Source organism: Arachis ipaensis, chromosome B3 (assembly GCF_059453495.1).
Source record: "Arachis ipaensis isolate K30076 ecotype BB chromosome B3, ASM5945349v1, whole genome shotgun sequence".
Taxonomy (NCBI): Eukaryota; Viridiplantae; Streptophyta; class Magnoliopsida; order Fabales; family Fabaceae; genus Arachis; species Arachis ipaensis.
Window position 1 is genome coordinate 25,712,217 of NC_142438.1, and position 20,011 is coordinate 25,732,227.

Sequence of the window (20,011 nt, forward strand, 5' to 3'; positions counted from 1 at the left end):
CTTTATTACTGAACATCCCGGATCGGATAGCTCGACCCAGGGTATGAACAGTGCCCCTGCTTGAGCTCGGTCTTCTGCTTTGAGGTCGAATCTTTGACTTCGATCTTTCTCTAGTGAAGCCGAACTCGAGCATTTTGTCGATTCCTTTCTTTGTAGAACCTTTTTTGAATGTGGAACGTTTTCCTCTAAAAGCGCGCGCTTTTTATATCAGCGCTTTGTTCTTGGGAATGTGTGAGGGTTTAATACCTTCATTAATTGGTATTAATTGCCCCGTTTCCCTTGGCTTTTATTTTGAATTTTGCAATCAGAAACGGTTTCTCTCCTTCATTTTTCTTTGTAACTTCTCCTTCCGTTCTCTCGCTACAAGTTTTTCACCTACATTTTGCCTTTTCTTGCGTTGCGGCGTCACTCAGCGATTTTGCCGGCGATTCCGTCTTTCCATCTTCAACTCTTCTGAAGCTTTTCACTTTTTTCCAGGTTGGTTCCATTTATAGTTTCTTCACTTTTTTCGTTGCTTTGTCTTTGGTTTTTTGGTAACTCTTTGATATTTGACTGTATGTCGAAAAAGCTTTTAACCTTTCTATGATCTCGTGTTTGCTTGTCGCTGTAATGTGTTTTTTCTGACTTTCATTTTCGTTTTTACGCCTACTCTTGGTATTTCTGTTTGAGGCTTCCTAGGGCTTTATATGTTCTACTGTCGCTTCTGGCTATTTTTTGAAAAAACTGTATCTTGCTCATAATTTCAAAAGATTACCCCTTGAGTTCTGCCCTGTTTGGTGGCTTTCCTTGTTGCTGTACCTTTGTAGGAGATAACGATACCCATAATTTGATTTTCGCCTTTTGTTCGGAGTGCGTTTTCTTGACTTCCTCTTGATGCTTTTGTTTGCTTGTTAGTTCCGCCTGAGACTGTGAATTTTGGGAGGTAATTATTTTGATGATTTTTGATTTGTAACTCGTGGCTTTCTTCTCGGAGTGTTTTCTTCCTGCTAGGACGTGTAGAGATGTAAACTTGTAGGTTTCCTTGAATCCTTGCTCCCTAACTTGCCCCCAAAAGGATGCCCCTGGATCTTTAGTGCAGGTCCTGGGGTTTCCTTTTGTTTGTATTGCTCTGTGTCGTGCTTGTCCGAGCTGTTATGAGATGTTTTGTTTTTTTATCCGAGATATTTTGGGTTAGTAATCTATTTTCTTCTCTTCTTGCTGTAGGACTAGTTGACCTCATGTCTTCTCGCAAGAACATTGTAGAGACATCTTCCCAGGTCCCTGAGGGCATGGCTGATTGGGTGGATTCAATAGTTCTTTTGTGTGTTTCTTTGGTTGATGCTGAATTTTGTCAGCAGCTTAGGCAATTTCATAGGGTTTGTAGTAGTGTTGGTGAGGAAAAGAATTACGAACTTGTACCTCCCACTTCTGAAGAGAGAGTTTGTTTCTCTACTCGGGTTGCTGGAGATCGCCCTTTTTTTCTATGCTTACAATTTCTTTTTGGGCCAGATGAGTATCACCCTTCCTTTTACTGATTTTGAGACCAACCTGTTATGGTCCTATAATGTTGCTCCTTCCCAACTTCACCCCAATTCCTGGAGTTTCATAAAAATCTTTCAATTGTTGTGTCATGGATTCGGTATTCCTGCTTCGCAATCCCTTTTCTTCTATCTCTTTGTTTTGACGAAGCCTGGGGTAGTTAAGAAGAAAGCCGCTTGGGTTTCTTTCCGAGCTTCCCAAGGAAAAAAGGTCTTCTCTATGTTTGATGAATCTTTCCGTGATTTTAAAAATTACTTTTTTAAAGTCCGAGCTGTTGAAGGAGCTCGACCGTTTTTTCTGGACAAAAATGACGAGCCCGCCTTTCCCTTGGAATGGCAAAAGGATGTGAGGGTATCTAGATATTCATGGGAAATGTTGGATGAGGCTGAGCAAGATTTCGTGACTGTTCTGGAAGAGACCTGGGGTCAGCCTCCCCATCTCGACAAAAAGAAATTTTTAACCAATCCCTCTCTCCTCCGAACTGAGCTGGGTAGTTAATTTTCTGATTTTTCTCTTTTGTCTGCTCCTATATTGTTTGCAAGCTCTTTTCAAATTTTTATGCTTTATGTTTATTTATGTTTGTGTCTTATTACATGATCACTAGTGTCTAAGTGTCTATGCCTTAAAGCTATGAAAATGAATCCATCACCTTTCTTAAATGAAAAATGTTTTTAATTGAAAAAAAAGAAGTGCATAAATTTTGAATTTTAAAATAATTTAATTATCTTGATGTGGTGGCAATACTTTATGTTTTTCTGAATGAATGCTTGAACAGTGCAAATTTTTGAAATTGTTGTTTATGAATGTTAAAATTGTTGGCACTTGAAAGAATGATGGAAAAAAAGGAGAAATATTATTGATAATCTGAAAAATCATAAAAATGATTCTTGAAGCAAGAAAAAGCAGTGAAAAGCTTGCAGAAAAAAAAAATATATGCGAAAAAAATGGCGAAAAAAAAAAGAGAAGAGAAGAAAAGAAAAAGAAAGAAAAAGAAAAAGCAAGCAGAAAAAGCCAATAGCCCTTTAAACCAAAAGGCAAGGGTGAAATAAAAAAGGATCCAAGGTTTTGAGCATCAGTGGATAGGAGGGCCCACAGGAATAAAATCCTGGCCAAAGCGGCTAAACCAAGCTGTCCCTAACCATGTGCTTGTGGCGTGAAGGTGTCAAGTGAAAACGTGAGACTGAGCAGTTAAAGTCGTGGTCCAAAGAAAAAAGAGTGTGCTTAAGAGCTCTGGACACCTCTAATTGGGGACTCTAGCAAAGCTGAGTCACAATCTGAAAAGGTTCACCCAGTTATGTGTCTGTGGCATTTATGTATCCGGTGGTAATATTGGAAAACAAAATGCTTAGGGTCACGGCCAAGACTCATAAAGTAACTGTGTTCAAGAATCAACATACTGAACTAGGAGAATCAATAACACTATCTGAATTCTGAGTTCCTATAGATGCCAATCATTCTGAAATTCAAGGGATAAAGTGAGATGCCAAAACTGTTCAGAAGCAAAAAGCTAATAGCCCCGCTCATCTAATTAAGACTGATCTTCATAGATGTTTTTGGAATTCATTGCATATTCTACTCTTTTTATCCTATTTGATTTTCAGTAGCTTGGGGACAAGCAACAATTTAAGTTTGGTGTTGTGATGAGCGGATAATTTATACACTTTTCGGCATTGTTTTTAGTATATTTTAGTTAGTTTTTATTATTTTTTATTAGTTTTTAAATAAAAATCACATTTCTGGACTTTACTATAGGTTTGTGTGTTTTTTCTGTGATTTCAGGTATTTTCTGGCTGAAATTGAGGGACCTGAGCAAAAATCTGATTCAGAGGCTGAAAAAGGACTGTAGATGCTGTTGGATTCTGACCTCCCTACACTCGAAGTGGATTTTCTGGAGCTAAAGAAGCACAATTGGCGTGCTCTAAATTGCGTTGGAAAGTAGACATTCTGGGCTTTCCAGCAATATATAATAGTTCATACTTTGCCTGCGATTTGATGGCCCAAAACGGCGTTCCAAGTCAGCATAGAAATTCTGGCGTCAAAACACCAGAACTGGCATAAAAGCTAGAGTTAAACGCCCAAACTGGCACAAAAGCTGGCGTTTAACTCCAAGAAAAGCCTCTACACGTGAAAGCTTCAACGCTCAGCCCAAGCACACACCAAGTGGGCCCTGAAGTGGATTCTGCATCATTTACTCATTTCTGTAAACCCTAGGTTACTAGTTTTCTACAAATAGGACCTTTTGCTATTGTATTTTACACACTGGATCATACTTTTCATCTTGGAACTTGTATGTTCACGCTTTGGGAGGCTGGCCATTTGGCCATGCCTAGACCTTTTGTTCTTATGTATTTTCAACGGTAGAGTTTTTACACACCATAGATTAAGGTGTGGAGCTCTACTGTTCTTCATGAATTAATACAAAGTACTACTATTTTTCTATTCAATTCACGCTTACTTCTTCTCTAAGATATACACTCGTTCTTCAACATGATGAATGTGATGATCCGTGACACTCATCATCATTCTCACCTATGAACGCGTGCCTGACAAGCACCTCCGTTCTACATGCAATCAAGCTTGAATGTGTATCTCTTGGGTTTTTAATCTAAGATTAAAACCTTCGTGGTATAGGCTAGAATTATTGGTGGCCATTCCTGAGATCCGAAAAGTCTAAACCTTGTCTCTGGTATTCCGAGTAGGATCTGGAAAGGGATGACTGTGACGAGCTTCAAACTCGCGAGTGTTGGGCGTGTGACAGACGCAAAAGGATCAATGGATCCTATTCCAACATGATCGAGAACCGACAGATGATTAGCCATGCGGTGACAGTGCATTTGGACCATTTTCACTGAGAGGACGGGAAGTAGCCATTGACAACGGTGATGCCCAACATACAGCTTGCCATGGAAAGGAGTATGAATGATTGGAAGAAGGCAATAGGAAAGTAGAGGTTCAGAAGGAACAAAGCATCTTCATACGCTTATCTGAAATTCTCACCAATGAATTACATAAGTATCTCTATCTTACTTTATGTTTTATTCATATTTTAATTATCAATTCTCCATAACCATTTGAATCCGCCTGACTGAGATTTACAAGATGACCATAGCTTGCTTCAAGCCGACAATCTCGTGGGATCGACCCTTACTCACGTAAGGTTTATTACTTGGACGACCCAGTGCACTTGCTGGTTAGTTGTGCGGAGTTGTGACAAAGAGTTTAGATTACAATTGTGTGTACCAAGTTTTTGGCGCCATTGATGATCACAATTTCGTGCACCATTGCCTCCAATAGAGCTTGTACCTGCTCTTCCACAGCTTGGAATCGTTCTGGTCTGAGCTTTCTATGTCTTTGTTGTACTGGCCGAGATCCTGGGTAGATCGCCAACTTGTAGCACATTAATTTGGGGTCTATGCCTGGCATGTCTGCAGCCTTCCATGCAAAGAGGTCGATGTTATCTCGTAAGAATTGTACGAGTGATTCTTTTATGTCTCCCTTTAGAATTGTACCAATATTGGTTGTTTTGTCTGGGATGTCTCCGATCTGGACTTTCTCTACTTCACCTTTGGGTTGTGGACGGAGTTCTTCCCGCCTCTGAACTCCACCGAGTTCGATTGTGTGGAATTCTTCTCCTCTGCCTCTGAGGTTTAGACTTTCGTTGTAACAGCGGCCCGCCGTCTTCTGGTCTGCTTTTATTGTAGCTATCACTTCTGCAGTTGGGAATTTCATGCATAGATGTGGAGTCGAGACTATTGCGCCGAGCTGATTCAATGTTGTCCGACCTATTAAGGCGTTGTAGGCTGAACTCACGTCAACCACGATATAGTCTATCTTGAGTGTTCTTGACTGGTTTCCTTTTCCAAAGGTCGTGTGTAGTGAGATGTATCCAAGTGGTTGAACTGGGGTATCTCCTAGTCCGAACAGGCTATTCGGATATGCGCTGAGTTCTTTTTCTTCCAGGCCGAGCTTATCGAAGGCAGTTTTGAACAAGATGTCGGCGGAGCTTCCTTGGTCTATCAGTGTGCGATGGAGATTTGTGTTTGCCAGTATAATAGTGATTACCATGGAATCATCGTGTCCTAAGATGATACCGGATGCGTCTTCTTTGATGAAAGTAATTGCGGGGATGTCGGATGCTTCCTTCTTTCCCTCGACATGATATACTTCTTTAAGATATCTTTTGCGAGAAGATTTGGAGATTCCTCCCCCCGCAAACCCTCCGTGTATCATGTGAACGTGTCTTTCTGGTGTACGAGGTGATCGCTCTGTTCATCCGACATCTTCGTCCCTTCTTCTTTTTCTTTGCTCATCGTCTCGGGTGGCCAAGTATCGATCTAATTTTCCTTCTCTTACTAGTTTTTCTATGACATTTTTTAGGTCAAAGCATTCGTTGGTGGAATGTCCGCGGATTCGATGGTATTCGTAATATTCAGTCCGATTTCCTCCTCCTTTTTTACCTTTTAGTGGTCGAGCTGGGGGTATTTTTTCAGTATGACAAACTTCTCTGTAGACATCCACAAGGGACACCCGAAGAGGGGTGTAATTGTGGTATTTTTTTATTTTTTTCCCATGTCGATCTTCTTTCTTTTTGGACTCTTTATCCTTATCTCGAGAGGAGTAGGTGAATCCGGATTTTGAAGTCTCTCCTAGTTGAGAGTTCTCCTCCATGTTGATGTACTTCTTTGCTCGTTCTTGCACTTCGTTCAGAGATGTAGGATGTTTCTTTGATATAGATTGGCTAAAAGGTCCCTCTCGCAAGCCATTGATGAGACCCATAATGGTGGCCTCTGTTGGTAGGCTTTGTATATCCAGACATGCTTTGTTGAATCTTTCCATGTAGCTACGAAGACTTTTCCGTTCTCCTTGTTTGATTCCTAATAGACTCGGGGGGTGCTTCGTTTTGTCTTTTTGGATGGAGAATCTGGCCAGAAACTTCTTGGCTAAGTCGTCGAAGCTGGAGATGGACCTTGGGGGTAGATTGTCGAACCATCTAATTGCTGTCTTTGTTAAGGTAGTCGGGAAGGCTTTGCAGCGAACTGCATCTGAGGCGTCGGTGATGTACATTCTACTTCTGAAGTTACTGAGATGATGGATGGGATCTGTCATGTCGGAAAGTTTGAAGTCTTTTGGGATTTTGGTCCTCATGATCTCTTTGGTGAATGGGTCTTGGTCCTTACGGGAGTCGTCTTCGTGTCCGGATCGAGTATTTTTGGCCTTGAGATCTGCTTCGAGTTTGAAGAGCTTGTCCTCTAACTCGCGGCGTCGCCTAACTTCCCTTCGTAGGTCTCTCTCAGCTTCTCGTTGATGCTCCACCTCTTTTTCTAGTTGTTTTAAGCGATCTTGAAGCGCCTCCACTGCTCCCATATTCGGTGAATCGTTGTTTTTGTTAGATTGAGGAGTATCTTTTGGTGTAGTGTCCACAATTTTGTGCGGCGTTCTATTTTCTAGATCTGAATTGTGGTCGTTGTCATGATCGTTCGCCATGGTGACGGGATGACTTCCAGGTCCCCGGCAACGGCGCCAATGTTCCGAGAATTACCTGAAACTGTAGGTCGATCTCAGACGAGATCTTCTGTGCTTGTCAGAGATGACGTATCCGGCGTGTAGGTGGTGGCCGAAGCTACCGTGTCCGACTTGTTGGGCTGACAGTGCCGCCGATCCTTAGTCACCGGAGGGTGGTGGTACCTGCAAGGGACTCCGATGCTTAAGTTAGCAAGGGTATTAAGCAGGTTTTTTGTAGAATCAGAGTATGAGTTATACCTGGGTGCTCCAGTGTATTTATAATGGTGAGGAGTGACCTTTTTAGATAAGATAAGTTAGTTATCTTATCTTATCTTATCTTTGGGTGAGGTCAGCTTATTTTCAAGGGAACCGCCCTTCTCTCTGTAGGCTTGGGCGACCTTTGGATTTGGGTCGTGTTCCTCTATTTGGGCCCTTTATTGGGCTTTCCTGACAATTTGGTCGACTTCTTTGAGAAGAGGTCGGATAGTATGACCTGAAGAGGTCGGTCGCTCTGTCGCTAAACATCTCGGGTCGTACAACTTGACCCAAGGTATGAACAAACTCCATCGTCATTATTTCTCATGTGACAATTAGGATATACACTCACGAAAATATATTCAAATATTCTTATTAAATCTATTGAAAGAACAGGGAAGAAAAATGGATAATAAGAAGTGATTTGCTTATGACTAATAGACCCTGTTTGGAAAAACAGCTTAATTAAGCTACTTTTGAAAAAGTAGCTTAAACAATAAATGACTATATTAAAAGTAGTTTATAAATAAGTTATTTTGTGTTTGGATTTTTAGTTTTAAAAGTGCTTATTTTATAGAAATGCGATAAAAAGTAGTAATATTATGAGAGAAGTCATTTTTTCAGAAATTATTTTTAATATGGAAATGGAGATGGTATTTTGGTTGAATATTGATATTTAAAGTGTATTACAGTATTGTGAAAATCATTCAACACGCCCCCACGTGTTTCAACATGCCCCACGTGTTGGCCAATATGCTGCCACGTGTCCAACACGTCCCCCACGTGTTGGCCAGGAATCCAGGATGCTGCCATGTGTCCAGCACGCCCCCACGTGTTGACTTCTCACCTACAAAATTCACCCATCTATAATTACACCAAATAATCCTATTTCCCAAAAAAAAACACCAATATTTTTTCTATATAAAAAAAATCAGCCTCATTTTTTTAAACTTTTCTATAAACTCCTAAATAACTTCTTAGAAAGTTGTAATTTGGTTTTAAAAATTGCACCAAACATTAATACTACTACTTTTTATAAGTCAAAAGCTAAAAAAAATAGGTAATATTAGGGAGACAAAAAAAAGCCAGAACTTGCCTTATTTAGCATTCATTAATTGACGCAACAATTAATGAATACTAAATAAGGCAAGTTATTGCTGTTTTTGGCTGATTTTCTTTGGTTACCAAATATTTCCGAAAAAAATTACTTTTAAAACTTCCCAAACAGACCCTAAGACTACTACTTGCAGATTTTCTTATATCTGAGTTAAATTTATCATACTATATTTCATTTACAGTGTAAATGAATTTAATTTAATTTTATTTTGTTTATGGTGTAAAACGATATATGTATATGGTGCGGTCTATAGTAGCTTGTTTGTTTCGTGGCTATGATGGCTAGATATGATAAAACCAATGAGAGTTTGACAGTTGGAAGGGAGATGGTTTTGACTTGGATTATGACCATCTTAATCGTGATAAATTTGTTAAGCAGTCACGCCAAAGAGATCTGTTACAAAGGTGTTAAGAAACGGCCATGGACGCCGCCCAGATCCATGACCCTGGCAAGACGCACGTCTGGCTCGGAACTTTCGAAACTGCAGAGGGGGCAGCGCGTGCGTACGGCGCCAAGGCTAAGACCAATTTTCTGATGGCGGCGGAGCTTCTGAACAACAGCAACAACTTCGTTCACATTAACAATAACACATGTAGCCCGAGTCAGAGTAATACGCTTGATTCATCTTCGCGGCTTCCGCCACCGCCACCGTCAGTGCAGTCCTAGCCGTAGTGCACGCTGAAATCGTTTTCTCCGCCTTTACTTCTGCCGTCATGGCGTTCCCAGCAGTGCGTTCTATCATGTTTTTTGAAATGTTACATCGTACGACGAATCGAGAATGAGCCGCCAGCGAGATGTGTCTCATAGGCAATGCAACGACTTCGATTCTTCTTCTGGAGTGGACTACGAGGGCATGTCATACAAGGGGCTATTGGATCTCGACCTCACCATTGCTCCTGCGATAAAAATTGTGTGTTTATCTACCTTAGATTAGCTATAAGCATGTTTATGTTAATTTGGATCATAACAAATGTCACATTTTTATTAGATGGTCTAGGGGTGTACATGGGTCGGGTGAAGCCGGGTTTGATGTGACCCAAACCCGATCCAAAATATATACCGAAACCAATACACTTTCGGGCCACAATTATACCGAGTGAAAATCGGGTGAAAATCGGGCCGTTAATATTACATTACGTTGATACCTTCTTGTAAGCTAGCATGTAAAAATATCCAAATTTTCAAGACTCCAACCATTATTTAACATAGTAAAATTCACTTAGAAAAATATAACAAGAACCAACCCTTCTTCAAAATTAAAGCATAACCACAATCAATAATAAAGTATAACCACAATCAATACTAATATTGTCTAATAATACCAAATATTTAAATCAACACAAATAATACAATATTATGCATTAGTCTAAAGTCTTATGCATTGTAAACATAAAACATTAACTTATAGTCTTATAATGACTAATAACACAAAATATTAAGGTTTACAATACTTAAATTCCACATAAGAATAGTCATAATTCATCACTAATAACACAAAATATTAATTGTGTATGATGACTGGGCCACCGGGCCGACTTCGGGTGACCTGAGTTATGGTCCGGATCCGACCCGAAATAATTACCGGGTCTATTTTTGAGACCCTTATCCGACCCTAAACCCGATGAAATCACACCAAATTAACCCCTAAAATGTTCGGAACCGGATCGGACCTTCGAATCGGGTCGGATCATGTGCACCCCTAAGATGGTCGATTACTAGCCACCTGTAGCCACGGTTAACGTAGGTACCATAGTTGTGGCCTATGTATATTATTAACTCATTTACTCGATAAACAAAATACATAATAATACATAAAATAGTAAATAAACTTTAAATATTTACTTTTTTTTTTTAAAAATTCCGTCTCCGCCCTCTAATTTTTCCTATAAAATTGCACTGAACGTGTTCGCTCAAAACAACCATCCTACCATTTTCGCTCGGTTTTCCAAGTTTCGCATCGACGTTGGCCTCTCGCCTGTTTTCATCACCATTTCATTTCAACCCACACACCAGCAACAAGCACGATGGTCACTCTCCAAGGCCCACCTGAAATCTACAATCCTAAACCACAATCCTTCCTAACCCCCACCTCCACCGCCACCACCACAACCCCAATCACACCCTCTGATCCCTTCATCGACGTAATGGTTTCAAAATTCAACACCATAACCACCATCCAACCACAACCACCAATGGGATTCACCGAAAACAACTCCGCAACCTTCTTGTCATCCGGCAACCCATGCCTCGACTTCTTCTTCCACGTCGTCCCCGACACTCCCCCGGACTCCGTCAGAGAGAGGCTCCACGTGGCATGGGCCCACAACCCCCTCACCACACTCAAACTAATCTGTAACCTCCGAGGCGTCCGTGGCACCGGCAAGTCCGATCGCGATGGCTTCTACGCTGCTGCCACGTGGCTATTCTCTAACCACCCTAAGACACTCGCAGCCAACGTCCCCTCCCTCGCCGATTTTGGATATTTCAAAGACCTCCCCGAGATACTCTACAGGCTTCTAGAAGGTTCCGATGTCCGCAAGAATCAGAAGCTGCGGTGGCTTCGCGATAAACAATCCGGCAAGAGGAACAGGTTAAAGAGGAAGCCAATCAAATCAAAGCCCTTAAAGAAGGTTTCGGACCCTGTGGCGGAGAAAGAGAAGGCCCATGCTTTGAGGGGAGAGAAGAAACTCGCCATGGCCAAGAGACTCCTCGATCGTTACAACAGGGACGAGAATTTTCGTCTCCTGCACGATAGCGTCTCGGATCACTTCGCCGATTGTTTGAAAAATGATCTCCAGAATCTGAATTCCGGTGCATTGACCAAGATCAGTCTTGCAGGAAAGTGGTGCCCTTCGGTTGATTCTTCTTTTGACCGATCAACGTTGTTGTGCGAGACTATTGCCAAGAGGATCTTCCCTCGCAACGGTAACCCTGAATATGAAGGAATCGAGGAGAAGCATTATGCTTACAGGGTCCGCGATCGGTTGAGGAAAGACGTTCTTGTCCCTCTGAGGAAGGCTCTAGAACTTCCCGAGGTTTTCATGGGTGCGAACCGTTGGGATTCAATCCCGTACAACAGAGTCGCCTCCGTGGCCATGAAGTTATATAAGGAGAAGTTCTTAAAGCATGACAAAGAAAGGTTTGAGAAGTACCTCGAGGACGTGAAGTCAGGGAAGACTACCATTGCAGCCGGCGCTTTACTTCCTCACGAGATTATTAAGTCTTTGGGGGACGGAGATGGCGGTGAGGTGGCAGAGCTACAGTGGAGCAGAATGGTGAGTGACATGCTCAGTAAAGGTAAGATGAAGAACTGTTTGGCTGTGTGTGATGTTTCTGGGAGCATGGATGGGGTCCCCATGGAGGTTTCTGTGGCATTGGGACTATTGGTGTCTGAATTGAATGAGGATCCATGGAAGGGAAAGGTTATTACATTCAGCGAGGAACCTAAGCTTCATTTGATTGAAGGCGAAGATCTTCGTTCCAAGGCTGAGTTTATTAGGGAGATGGAGTGGGGAGGGAACACAGATTTTCAGGCTGTATTTGATCGCATTTTAGAGGTGGCTGTGAATGGAAAATTGAAAGCAGATCAGATGATTAAGAGGGTATTTGTGTTCAGTGACATGGAGTTCGATCAAGCATCCGCAAACCCTTGGGAGACTGACTACCAAGCAATTATTAGAAAATATAGTGAGAAAGGTTATGGCTCTGCCGTTCCTCAGATTGTTTTCTGGAATCTAAGGGATTCGAGGGCCACTCCGGTGCCATCCACCCAGCAAGGAGTGGCTCTCGTGAGCGGGTTCTCTAAGAATCTTTTGAGCTTGTTCATGGACAATGATGGCGAAATAAGTCCTGAAGCTGCCATGGAAACTGCAATTGCTGGCCCGGAGTATCAGAAACTTGTTGTGCTAGATTGATTTCGTACCTTAAATAGAGTTTTCTTGATAATTGCAGATGAGCAGTTGAATTAAATAAAGTGAATTATCCTTAACTACCTTTCCTTGTAGATGCTTGGTGTGTATTTTCAATTGTGTTTATTGATGTTGCTATTGCTGTAGGTCATAATCTGGATAATATTTTTCATTCAGTTAATACTGATGGATTCATATATCGTACTAATCCTAGTGTCCAAAGATTACTTCGATTATATCAGCCTTGAACCTTATCTGGAGGTTATTACTTGAATGCAAATCACTTGCAGATTATTGATATTTGAGATACTACAACATCTGATGTATTGATATATGTTGTCTGTTATGTTGGGAGCTAGCAAGCAGAAGAGTAGCATTGGGTAAGAAGTCCAATGTCTAATTTTGAGCTTTTAATCTTATATTTTAATTAATATAGAAGCAGCTATTATTTGCTTTTCCTAATCTGAACTTGTTCATATGGCACAGCTTTTGTTCCTATATTCTACATTTAGTGCTTTTATGTTACTTGTGTCTTTACATGCAATCACACTATGTGTTCTGATTTGTTTCAGATGTTTGACAAATATGTGAGAATGCCAAGATTTTAGTTTCACTAGTTTGGCATCTGTTTCTTCTAGCTTCTGTTGTATGAATTTACCCTTTTTGGCCCAAATTTTAATACTCCTCTCTTAAATAACAGTTTTATATTTGATTTTTCTTGTCATGGAAAATAAAATATTAGTAGAGTTTTGCTTGAACCATGGTTTCTGCTCTCTTTGTGAATGACTGACTGAGGATGTGAAATTGTTATTTGTGTTTCTTTTTTATTTTTTTTTTACTGAGTTTCTGGACCTTCAGATAACGTGGTGTGTGGTATACCCTTTGCTAAGTACACACAATATATGAGACGTCACCGTTGTTAACATAACATTCATTGGGGGAATCATCCACTGTTATATGTTTGCTTTGAAGAGCTGAGTTAAGACTGTAAATGTCTTAGTATTTGTGGATGTACATACCTTGATTTGTTACCCTTTCCCTTCTTATAGTAACTTACACGTTACTCCCTTACATTCGTAGCCATTAACTTGGCCATTAATTTTCTGACTTCGTAACGCCTTCATTAACTATTGCTTTTATTACCTTGGAATACATTACCTGTTTGATTTATTATTTTCCGTTATCGCAGTGTAACGATTTCGGAAGCTCTTTTTCTAAGAACATTGGGCCTTGTCCAATGTCCATAACACAAACGCAAAGTACTATTTTGTTCTTTGGAACTAGCTAGACGCTAGTTGCTATTGTTGAATTCCAATAAAATACATGTCTTTTATTTTTTGCTTTGATCACATTGAAAGAATGGTCTACATGATTATATTATTAAGAATGAGTCTTCAATTCATGATTAGATAAACAGATCACTTTTCTTTGTCTTTTATATTAGTTATTCACTATGATGCATGGACACGTTGTGGGACACACACGAATTAAAAATTTTTATAAATTTAAAATTTTTACAAGACACGAAGATTCTGTATATATATAAAATATAAAATTTTTTAAGATAAATTATGATGATATTTTGATATTTTATTAATATTAAATATAAATTAATTTTTTATTATTTTTAATATTTTTAATTATATACAATATTTAAAATATTTTTTAATATTTTTTAATAATTAATAATATATACTATTTCTAAACTCATTTCAAAAATAAATATTAAGAACAAGACTGGACATGTGAACACGTGATAGTACTTAGGTGTGTCTAAAACCGGAGAAGAATGTTTTAAAACATGCGTGTCGGACGAGTGTTGATGAGTGTCGTGTCTGAAATATGTCCGACACGCAAATACGACAAATTAACAAAGTGTCCATGCTTGGAAGACATTCTGCGCAGAAATGGATGCAATTCTTGGAGATGTTATCCAAATATATGCAATTCTTGGAGGTGTTATCCAAATGTTGGAGGAAGCTCCAGATGTGGGAGTCACATGGGCACCATAGGGAAGCAACTCTTTGGCTCATCAACTGGCAGCAATGACATCAGATAATAGACTTCGGTGACAATTACCTATGATGAGCATAATCAGACGAGAAACGAAAATAGCTAATTTATATTAGAATAGAGGGATAGAGAGTTCAGGTTACATGACAGAGTAACAACCCAAGTCCAGTGGAGAGAGGAACCAGAACCACTAATCACACAAGCACCAATGTGACAACTCTGGAACAACAAAATCATGGAAATCAAACAAGGTAAGAGCATCGGTGACAACTCTGGAACAACAAAATCATGGAAATCAAACAAGGCAAGAGCATCAGTGGCAACCCAGAGATTCGAAATGAAAGAAGTATTGGAACAGATAAACGACAGCTAATGTCACTAGAAAATGAGGTAGAAGAACCACACAGAGAAGCAATAAACAGATACAATATAATCAATGAGGCCTCAGCAGAAATCAGAATTGAGGATGGGAGCTTTTGAAGAGTGGCGGTGAGTATGAGGCGCACTGAGCTAATGGAAATAATAATCAGGTTCTTGCGCAGAGACAAAAAAATAAAAAATTATGGAGAACAAATTGGTGCAATAGCTAGAGAGGAGTGGCACGAAACAGAGACATTAAGAAAGCCGTTAGGTACGAAAAGCGGTACGAAAAGCGACGAGCAACTCCTTCCACCATGAAGAACTGAAGCGGAGGATTGCTGAGGAAGATGAGAAAGGAGATCCTTGGCGTTCTGAGCTCAAAGACGATGATGGTCATCATCTCTGATACTGGCGGCAAAAACATGAGTAAAGGCGTCAGGGAATCACCGGGATTGAAGTTCCAAGAGAAACTCCTTATCACGAAAGTTGAAGTTTCACATTAAGAACAGGAAAAAAAGGTGATCAACTTTGACAAATTTCAGTCCATCCACACACCAAATTAAATTTAAATTGCTAAAAACCCAATATGTGCAAAGCGGTTATAAGTTATAACAGGGTGTAGGAACAGGTTTCTAAAGAGAAAACTACGATTTCCTAGTCATGCTCATGTTAACACACTTGTCATACAAGCACGTTAGCAATTGGTCTAACTGTTGTTATACAGTAACCGGCCTTTAACTAGCTAGTGCCTCTATAAATACATCTCTTTCTATACCACTGAACAGCAAAGACTGGAATATCTAACTGCACAAGTCCCTTAAACATGTTCAATCATGGAATGTACCGGAGATGCTGCTCATAGTAATTGATCAGCTGAAACATCATAAGCAAAAAGTGTTAGAGCCACATACCATAAACATTTTGAGAAGCTTCAAAGGACATAATCAAACATTGATACGGTTGGGGTAGCAGATTACCAGGAGTGGATTGTGTTCCTTTAGATATTTGTTATCCACCAAAACTTCTGCTCCGTCGCACCTGTGAAGTTTATAAAGGGACCATTATGCAAAGAAGCAAGCTTTATGATTATTAAAAACAACTGACTTCACTCCAGTATTCATAAAAGGAGTGGAAAGGATACCAAATTTAACAACAAAATTACTCGTGGAAATTAGACCTCATATAATCACGTAATATAAGCCAAATGAAAGTAAGTTTCAATCATAATAAATATAAATGTCAAGTTGCAATTATACAAAATAAATTGCAAGCTACATTTATACGAGTTCATTCTACATTTGTCCATTACAAATCTACAATATGAAACAGAAATAAATTACATTGCAAATATTACCAACAAAAGTTTGATCAATATTTCTTTCTACAACAAACAATAAATGTATGGTTTAATTTGATCAAGTGACATTTTTCACTATATTAAAGGAAAACACAAAAAGCCCTCCATTCATCATCAAACATTCTTCTCTCCATTCCTCCCCCACCATAACACGAAATTCATAACTAGTGTGGTTGAAGAGAATGTTCGGGAACTAGTTGCAAAATGAAGATTAAGGTAGTGGGAGGCTATTTTCCTTGAAGGAATTGATATTTTGGGACCATAAACAGTTACTTTTGATAGATAGAAGCTCATGAAATCCCAATCTCAGCATGAGGGTTCAAAACAAAAGTACTTCACATTACAATCATACAACACACATAACTAGGCGGCTATAGAATTAATTAATATGTAATCACTAATTAATTATAAATAGGTTGACAACAAGCGGTGATGGTGGTGGCTGGTGGCAATGGAGCAAAGAGAAGAGTGTTGGATGGTCTGAATGTGTAATACTGTGATCTGGTAGGGACAAAAAAGGTGGAGGTATTCTTGGTATTTCATGTCAATAATAGATAGCTTAGAGAGGATTAGTATAAGTTGGACTAGAGGGGTGAGTGTAATTTATCCGCTTTTTTTTTTTTTTTTGCTTTTTCAAATAACCATGGTCACAAGTGATTGGAACAAGCTAAACTTCAGAACTTTGATAATTCAAATTTTTACTTATGAGTTCATCATTCAATGCTCAGAATGGTGAGCTGCAATATGCATCAAATGTAAACAACAAATTTTGTGCATGAGTATACGACTAAAGTTCAGTACGTTGATTGATAGAGTGGGGCCTAGTAACAGGTTTGGGGTATTTTACAAGAGAAGAGATAAGTAGCTCTACTCGATTAGCTGATAGTTAGCAATTCTAGCTTGGTTTAGCCGGCTGTTGGTTAGTTAGCTCTACTTCTGACTACCTATAAATAGGTGTATTGTAGTTAGTTTTGGTTTTATGTTTTTCTGTTTTGTCAATTCTGTCAGAGCTGGAGAGAAACTCTCTCTCTCAGTTGGTAGTTCCAACTGTCTAAGAACCTTCTAGGGAGTGCGATTTGCAATCCCTTTTCAGCAATAAAGTCCTAACGTTCTGCTAGCTCCTGGTTCTATCACAATTCTACTAATTCTACTTGCTTGTTGGATTTAAGGTCCTTAATTATGACTTCATGAACACACTCATGAAAACTACTATAATTATCAGCTTTTATATCAAGGTGTAGGAACAAAATATGGGACAGTTAGTTGAGTGACTAACCTCACAGCAATAAAGGTCACCAAGATATCCTGTGTGTTGCCAGACAATGAAGCTGAATAGCCTATTGGCTTTATAATCTTGACAATATTCCCTACATTGCAATTCCTACCATGACTATTATTCCCCACATCACGAGGCATTCCTGCCTGGCCTGTTCCAAACACACTGAATGACTTCTGAGTATCAACAGCCTCAGATGGACACTTGAATCGCTTCACAGATCCTGATTTCCTCCTTTTTGCACCTCTGCAGCGGTCACTTTGAGGTGGGTCCATGGAATTCACCTTCAAATCACCAGCTGGATGACCATTTCCTGCGGAGGCATTTGCTAGTTGAACATGAGGTGCAAGATTATCTGCATCAACCCCATTGTTTGCTGTTGCTCGAAGTTCACTGAGCTTTGGATCGTAATCATTTTCCTGACTCCTCAGAATAATTTGGCCGGAAGCATCCGCAAACCCATTTTGATTGGGTGGTTGCGCCCTGCTGTCATCAGTGTTAGTTTCCAATTCGTCAGCAAAGACAACCGTCTGAGGATTGGCTGGAAGATCGGGAGGAAGAGGGCCTGCAACTGCAAGAGGTTCAGGTTCCGGTTGCAAATGGTGGTCAGCTGCGGGAGTAGGGAAGCGTCTAAGGGTGTAAGAAGTGGCGGAGCGGTGGTGCCTCTTCTTGGGCTGTGTGTGGTGATCAACGTGCTTGCGTTTGCGCCTCCGCTGTTTTCCAGATCTCAGGCTAGATTAAGTAAACACAGAGAAAATTAGGGAAAAGAACACTGCATAATGATGCATGGCTTGGAATTGAATAGAATTCCTGTAGTTTAATACCAGTCCTCAAAAGCATCGATGACCTCCGGAACTGACTGGAGATTGTCAAGAGGCTCCCATGTGTTGGCAGTCTCGGGCCATCCCCGCCTGTCAATGTCATCACCCATCAATCAAATGTACAACAACACAAATAATCAAACAAGGGCTCATCAAGGGAAACTGACCATTTGATAAGGTACTGGAGTTGACCCTGTGTGGTTTTAATAGCAATAGCATTAGCATTTGATTAGAAGATCAAATAAAGAGACAGAGACAGATGAAAAAGGGAGCACCTTGCGCATTCTTTTACGGCGAATGGCCTCAATTTCGTAGAAGCCGTCATCAAGGTTGGGAGAGTTAGAGTGAGGGACAGTCACAAGGGTTTGGTGCTCCCCTCCCATTCTCATTCCCATTCCCGTCTCCGTCTTGTTTTGTAGAGCGAGCTGAATCTGCTCATCATTTGCAGCAGCATCGCTCTTCTTCCTCCCTCCCTTCATTTCAATCCCCACCTTGTTCTTGTTTCTCTCTCGCGCAATGCAGCAAACAACGCCTAAACCCCCAACCTCTTCAGTTCCCCGCTCTTTAATAGGACTGACCGACTGATACTCTGAATTCTAACTTCTTCTAGTACATTTTTTAAGCTAAAAAAAATATTAAACGATGAAAAATTATATTTTATAAAAAAAAATTAAAAATACAGAATCTTTTACATTTGTTTGAGACTTTGAGTAATTATTATTTATTTTATTTTATTTTATTTTATTTAGGATGTAGTTGTTATCCATATCAACTAAATGAAAATAAAAAAAATAGGAATGAGAGTTAAATGTTAAATTAAAAAATAAAAAATTTATATTTATCTCTTTATATATAAAAGTTAATTAGTGGTAGTCTTTATGTTTGACAAATGGATGTCATCTATGATCGATACTTAGCATTATAAAGTTGGATATTTTTTAGTATATATAAAAGTTTAATCTTTTTATATATAAAAATTTGTATATATAAAAACTATTTTTTTAAGTAAAAAAATATAAAAATCTCTTTATATATAAAAGTTAACTAGTAGTAGTCTTCATACTAGACAAATGGACGTGGTCTATGATCGACATTTGGCATTATATAATTGTACATTTTTTTAGGATATATAGAAATCTAATATCTTTATATATAAAAGCTATCTTTTTAAGTAAAAAAATATTAAATAATATTAAATAATAAAAAATATATTTTAAAAAAAATTTAAAATTAAAAATACATTTTTCTCTTTGATCTACAAACCACATCTATAACTTGTTTTCCTTTTGCTTTCACTATTTTTTTTTTATCAAACTTTTAAGCAAATGTTTTTTTTATAGAAATCTTTACATTTGTTTGAGAGTTTGAGTAATTATTATTCATCCAATTTTTTTCTTCTAGGATTTAGTTGTTATCCATATCAAATAATTGAAATAGAAAAAGTGGGAATAAGAAAATTAAGTGTTGAATGGAAGAATAAAATCTTATTATTTATTAATATATAATAGGTTTATTGGGTTGATAAGTGTCATAGTTAAACACTTGACAAGTGTTAGGTTTATTTAGTTGAGAAGTGTCATAGCTAGATACTTGACAAGTGTTGAATCAAATAATAAAAATCTTATATCTATTTCTTTATATATAAAAGCTAATTAGTGGTAGTTTCTATGCTTGACAAGTGAATGTTATCTATGATCGACATTTGTCATCATAAAGTTGTACATTTTTTTAGTATATATAAAAGTTAACTAGTGGTAGTCTCTATACTTGACAAGTGGATGCTGTTTATGATCGATACTTGACATCATAAAGTTGTATATTTTTTTAGTATATATAGAAGTCTAATCTCTTTATACATAAAATTCTGTATATATAAAAATATGT

At 38.9% G+C, this 20,011-nt stretch overlaps 2 protein-coding genes and 1 pseudogene across 2 annotated transcripts; 2 read left to right on the forward strand and 1 right to left on the reverse strand.

Moving 5' to 3' along the window:
* The first annotated feature begins 8,669 nt into the window (after positions 1-8,669).
* Positions 8,670-9,659, forward strand: LOC148570106 (ethylene-responsive transcription factor 4-like; annotated as a pseudogene).
* Positions 9,660-10,300: 641 nt separating this feature from the next.
* Positions 10,301-12,506, forward strand: LOC107630028 (uncharacterized). The gene has a single exon (XM_016333034.3). The coding sequence runs from the start codon at positions 10,417-10,419 to the stop codon at positions 12,304-12,306; it is 1,890 nt and encodes a 629-aa protein (XP_016188520.1). The 5' UTR covers positions 10,301-10,416; the 3' UTR covers positions 12,307-12,506.
* Positions 12,507-13,998: 1,492 nt separating this feature from the next.
* LOC107630029 (chromo domain-containing protein LHP1-like) lies at positions 13,999-18,688 on the reverse strand. The gene is made up of 8 exons (XM_016333035.3): positions 18,403-18,688; positions 18,295-18,320; positions 18,131-18,217; positions 17,307-18,038; positions 15,651-15,711; positions 15,518-15,546; positions 14,457-14,532; positions 13,999-14,379 (listed from the first exon to the last, which is right to left on the reverse strand). Exons 1-7 carry the CDS (start codon positions 18,604-18,606, stop codon positions 14,508-14,510), a joined length of 1,164 nt encoding a protein of 387 aa, XP_016188521.3. The 5' UTR covers positions 18,607-18,688; the 3' UTR covers positions 13,999-14,379; positions 14,457-14,507.
* Positions 18,689-20,011: the final 1,323 nt, after the last annotated feature.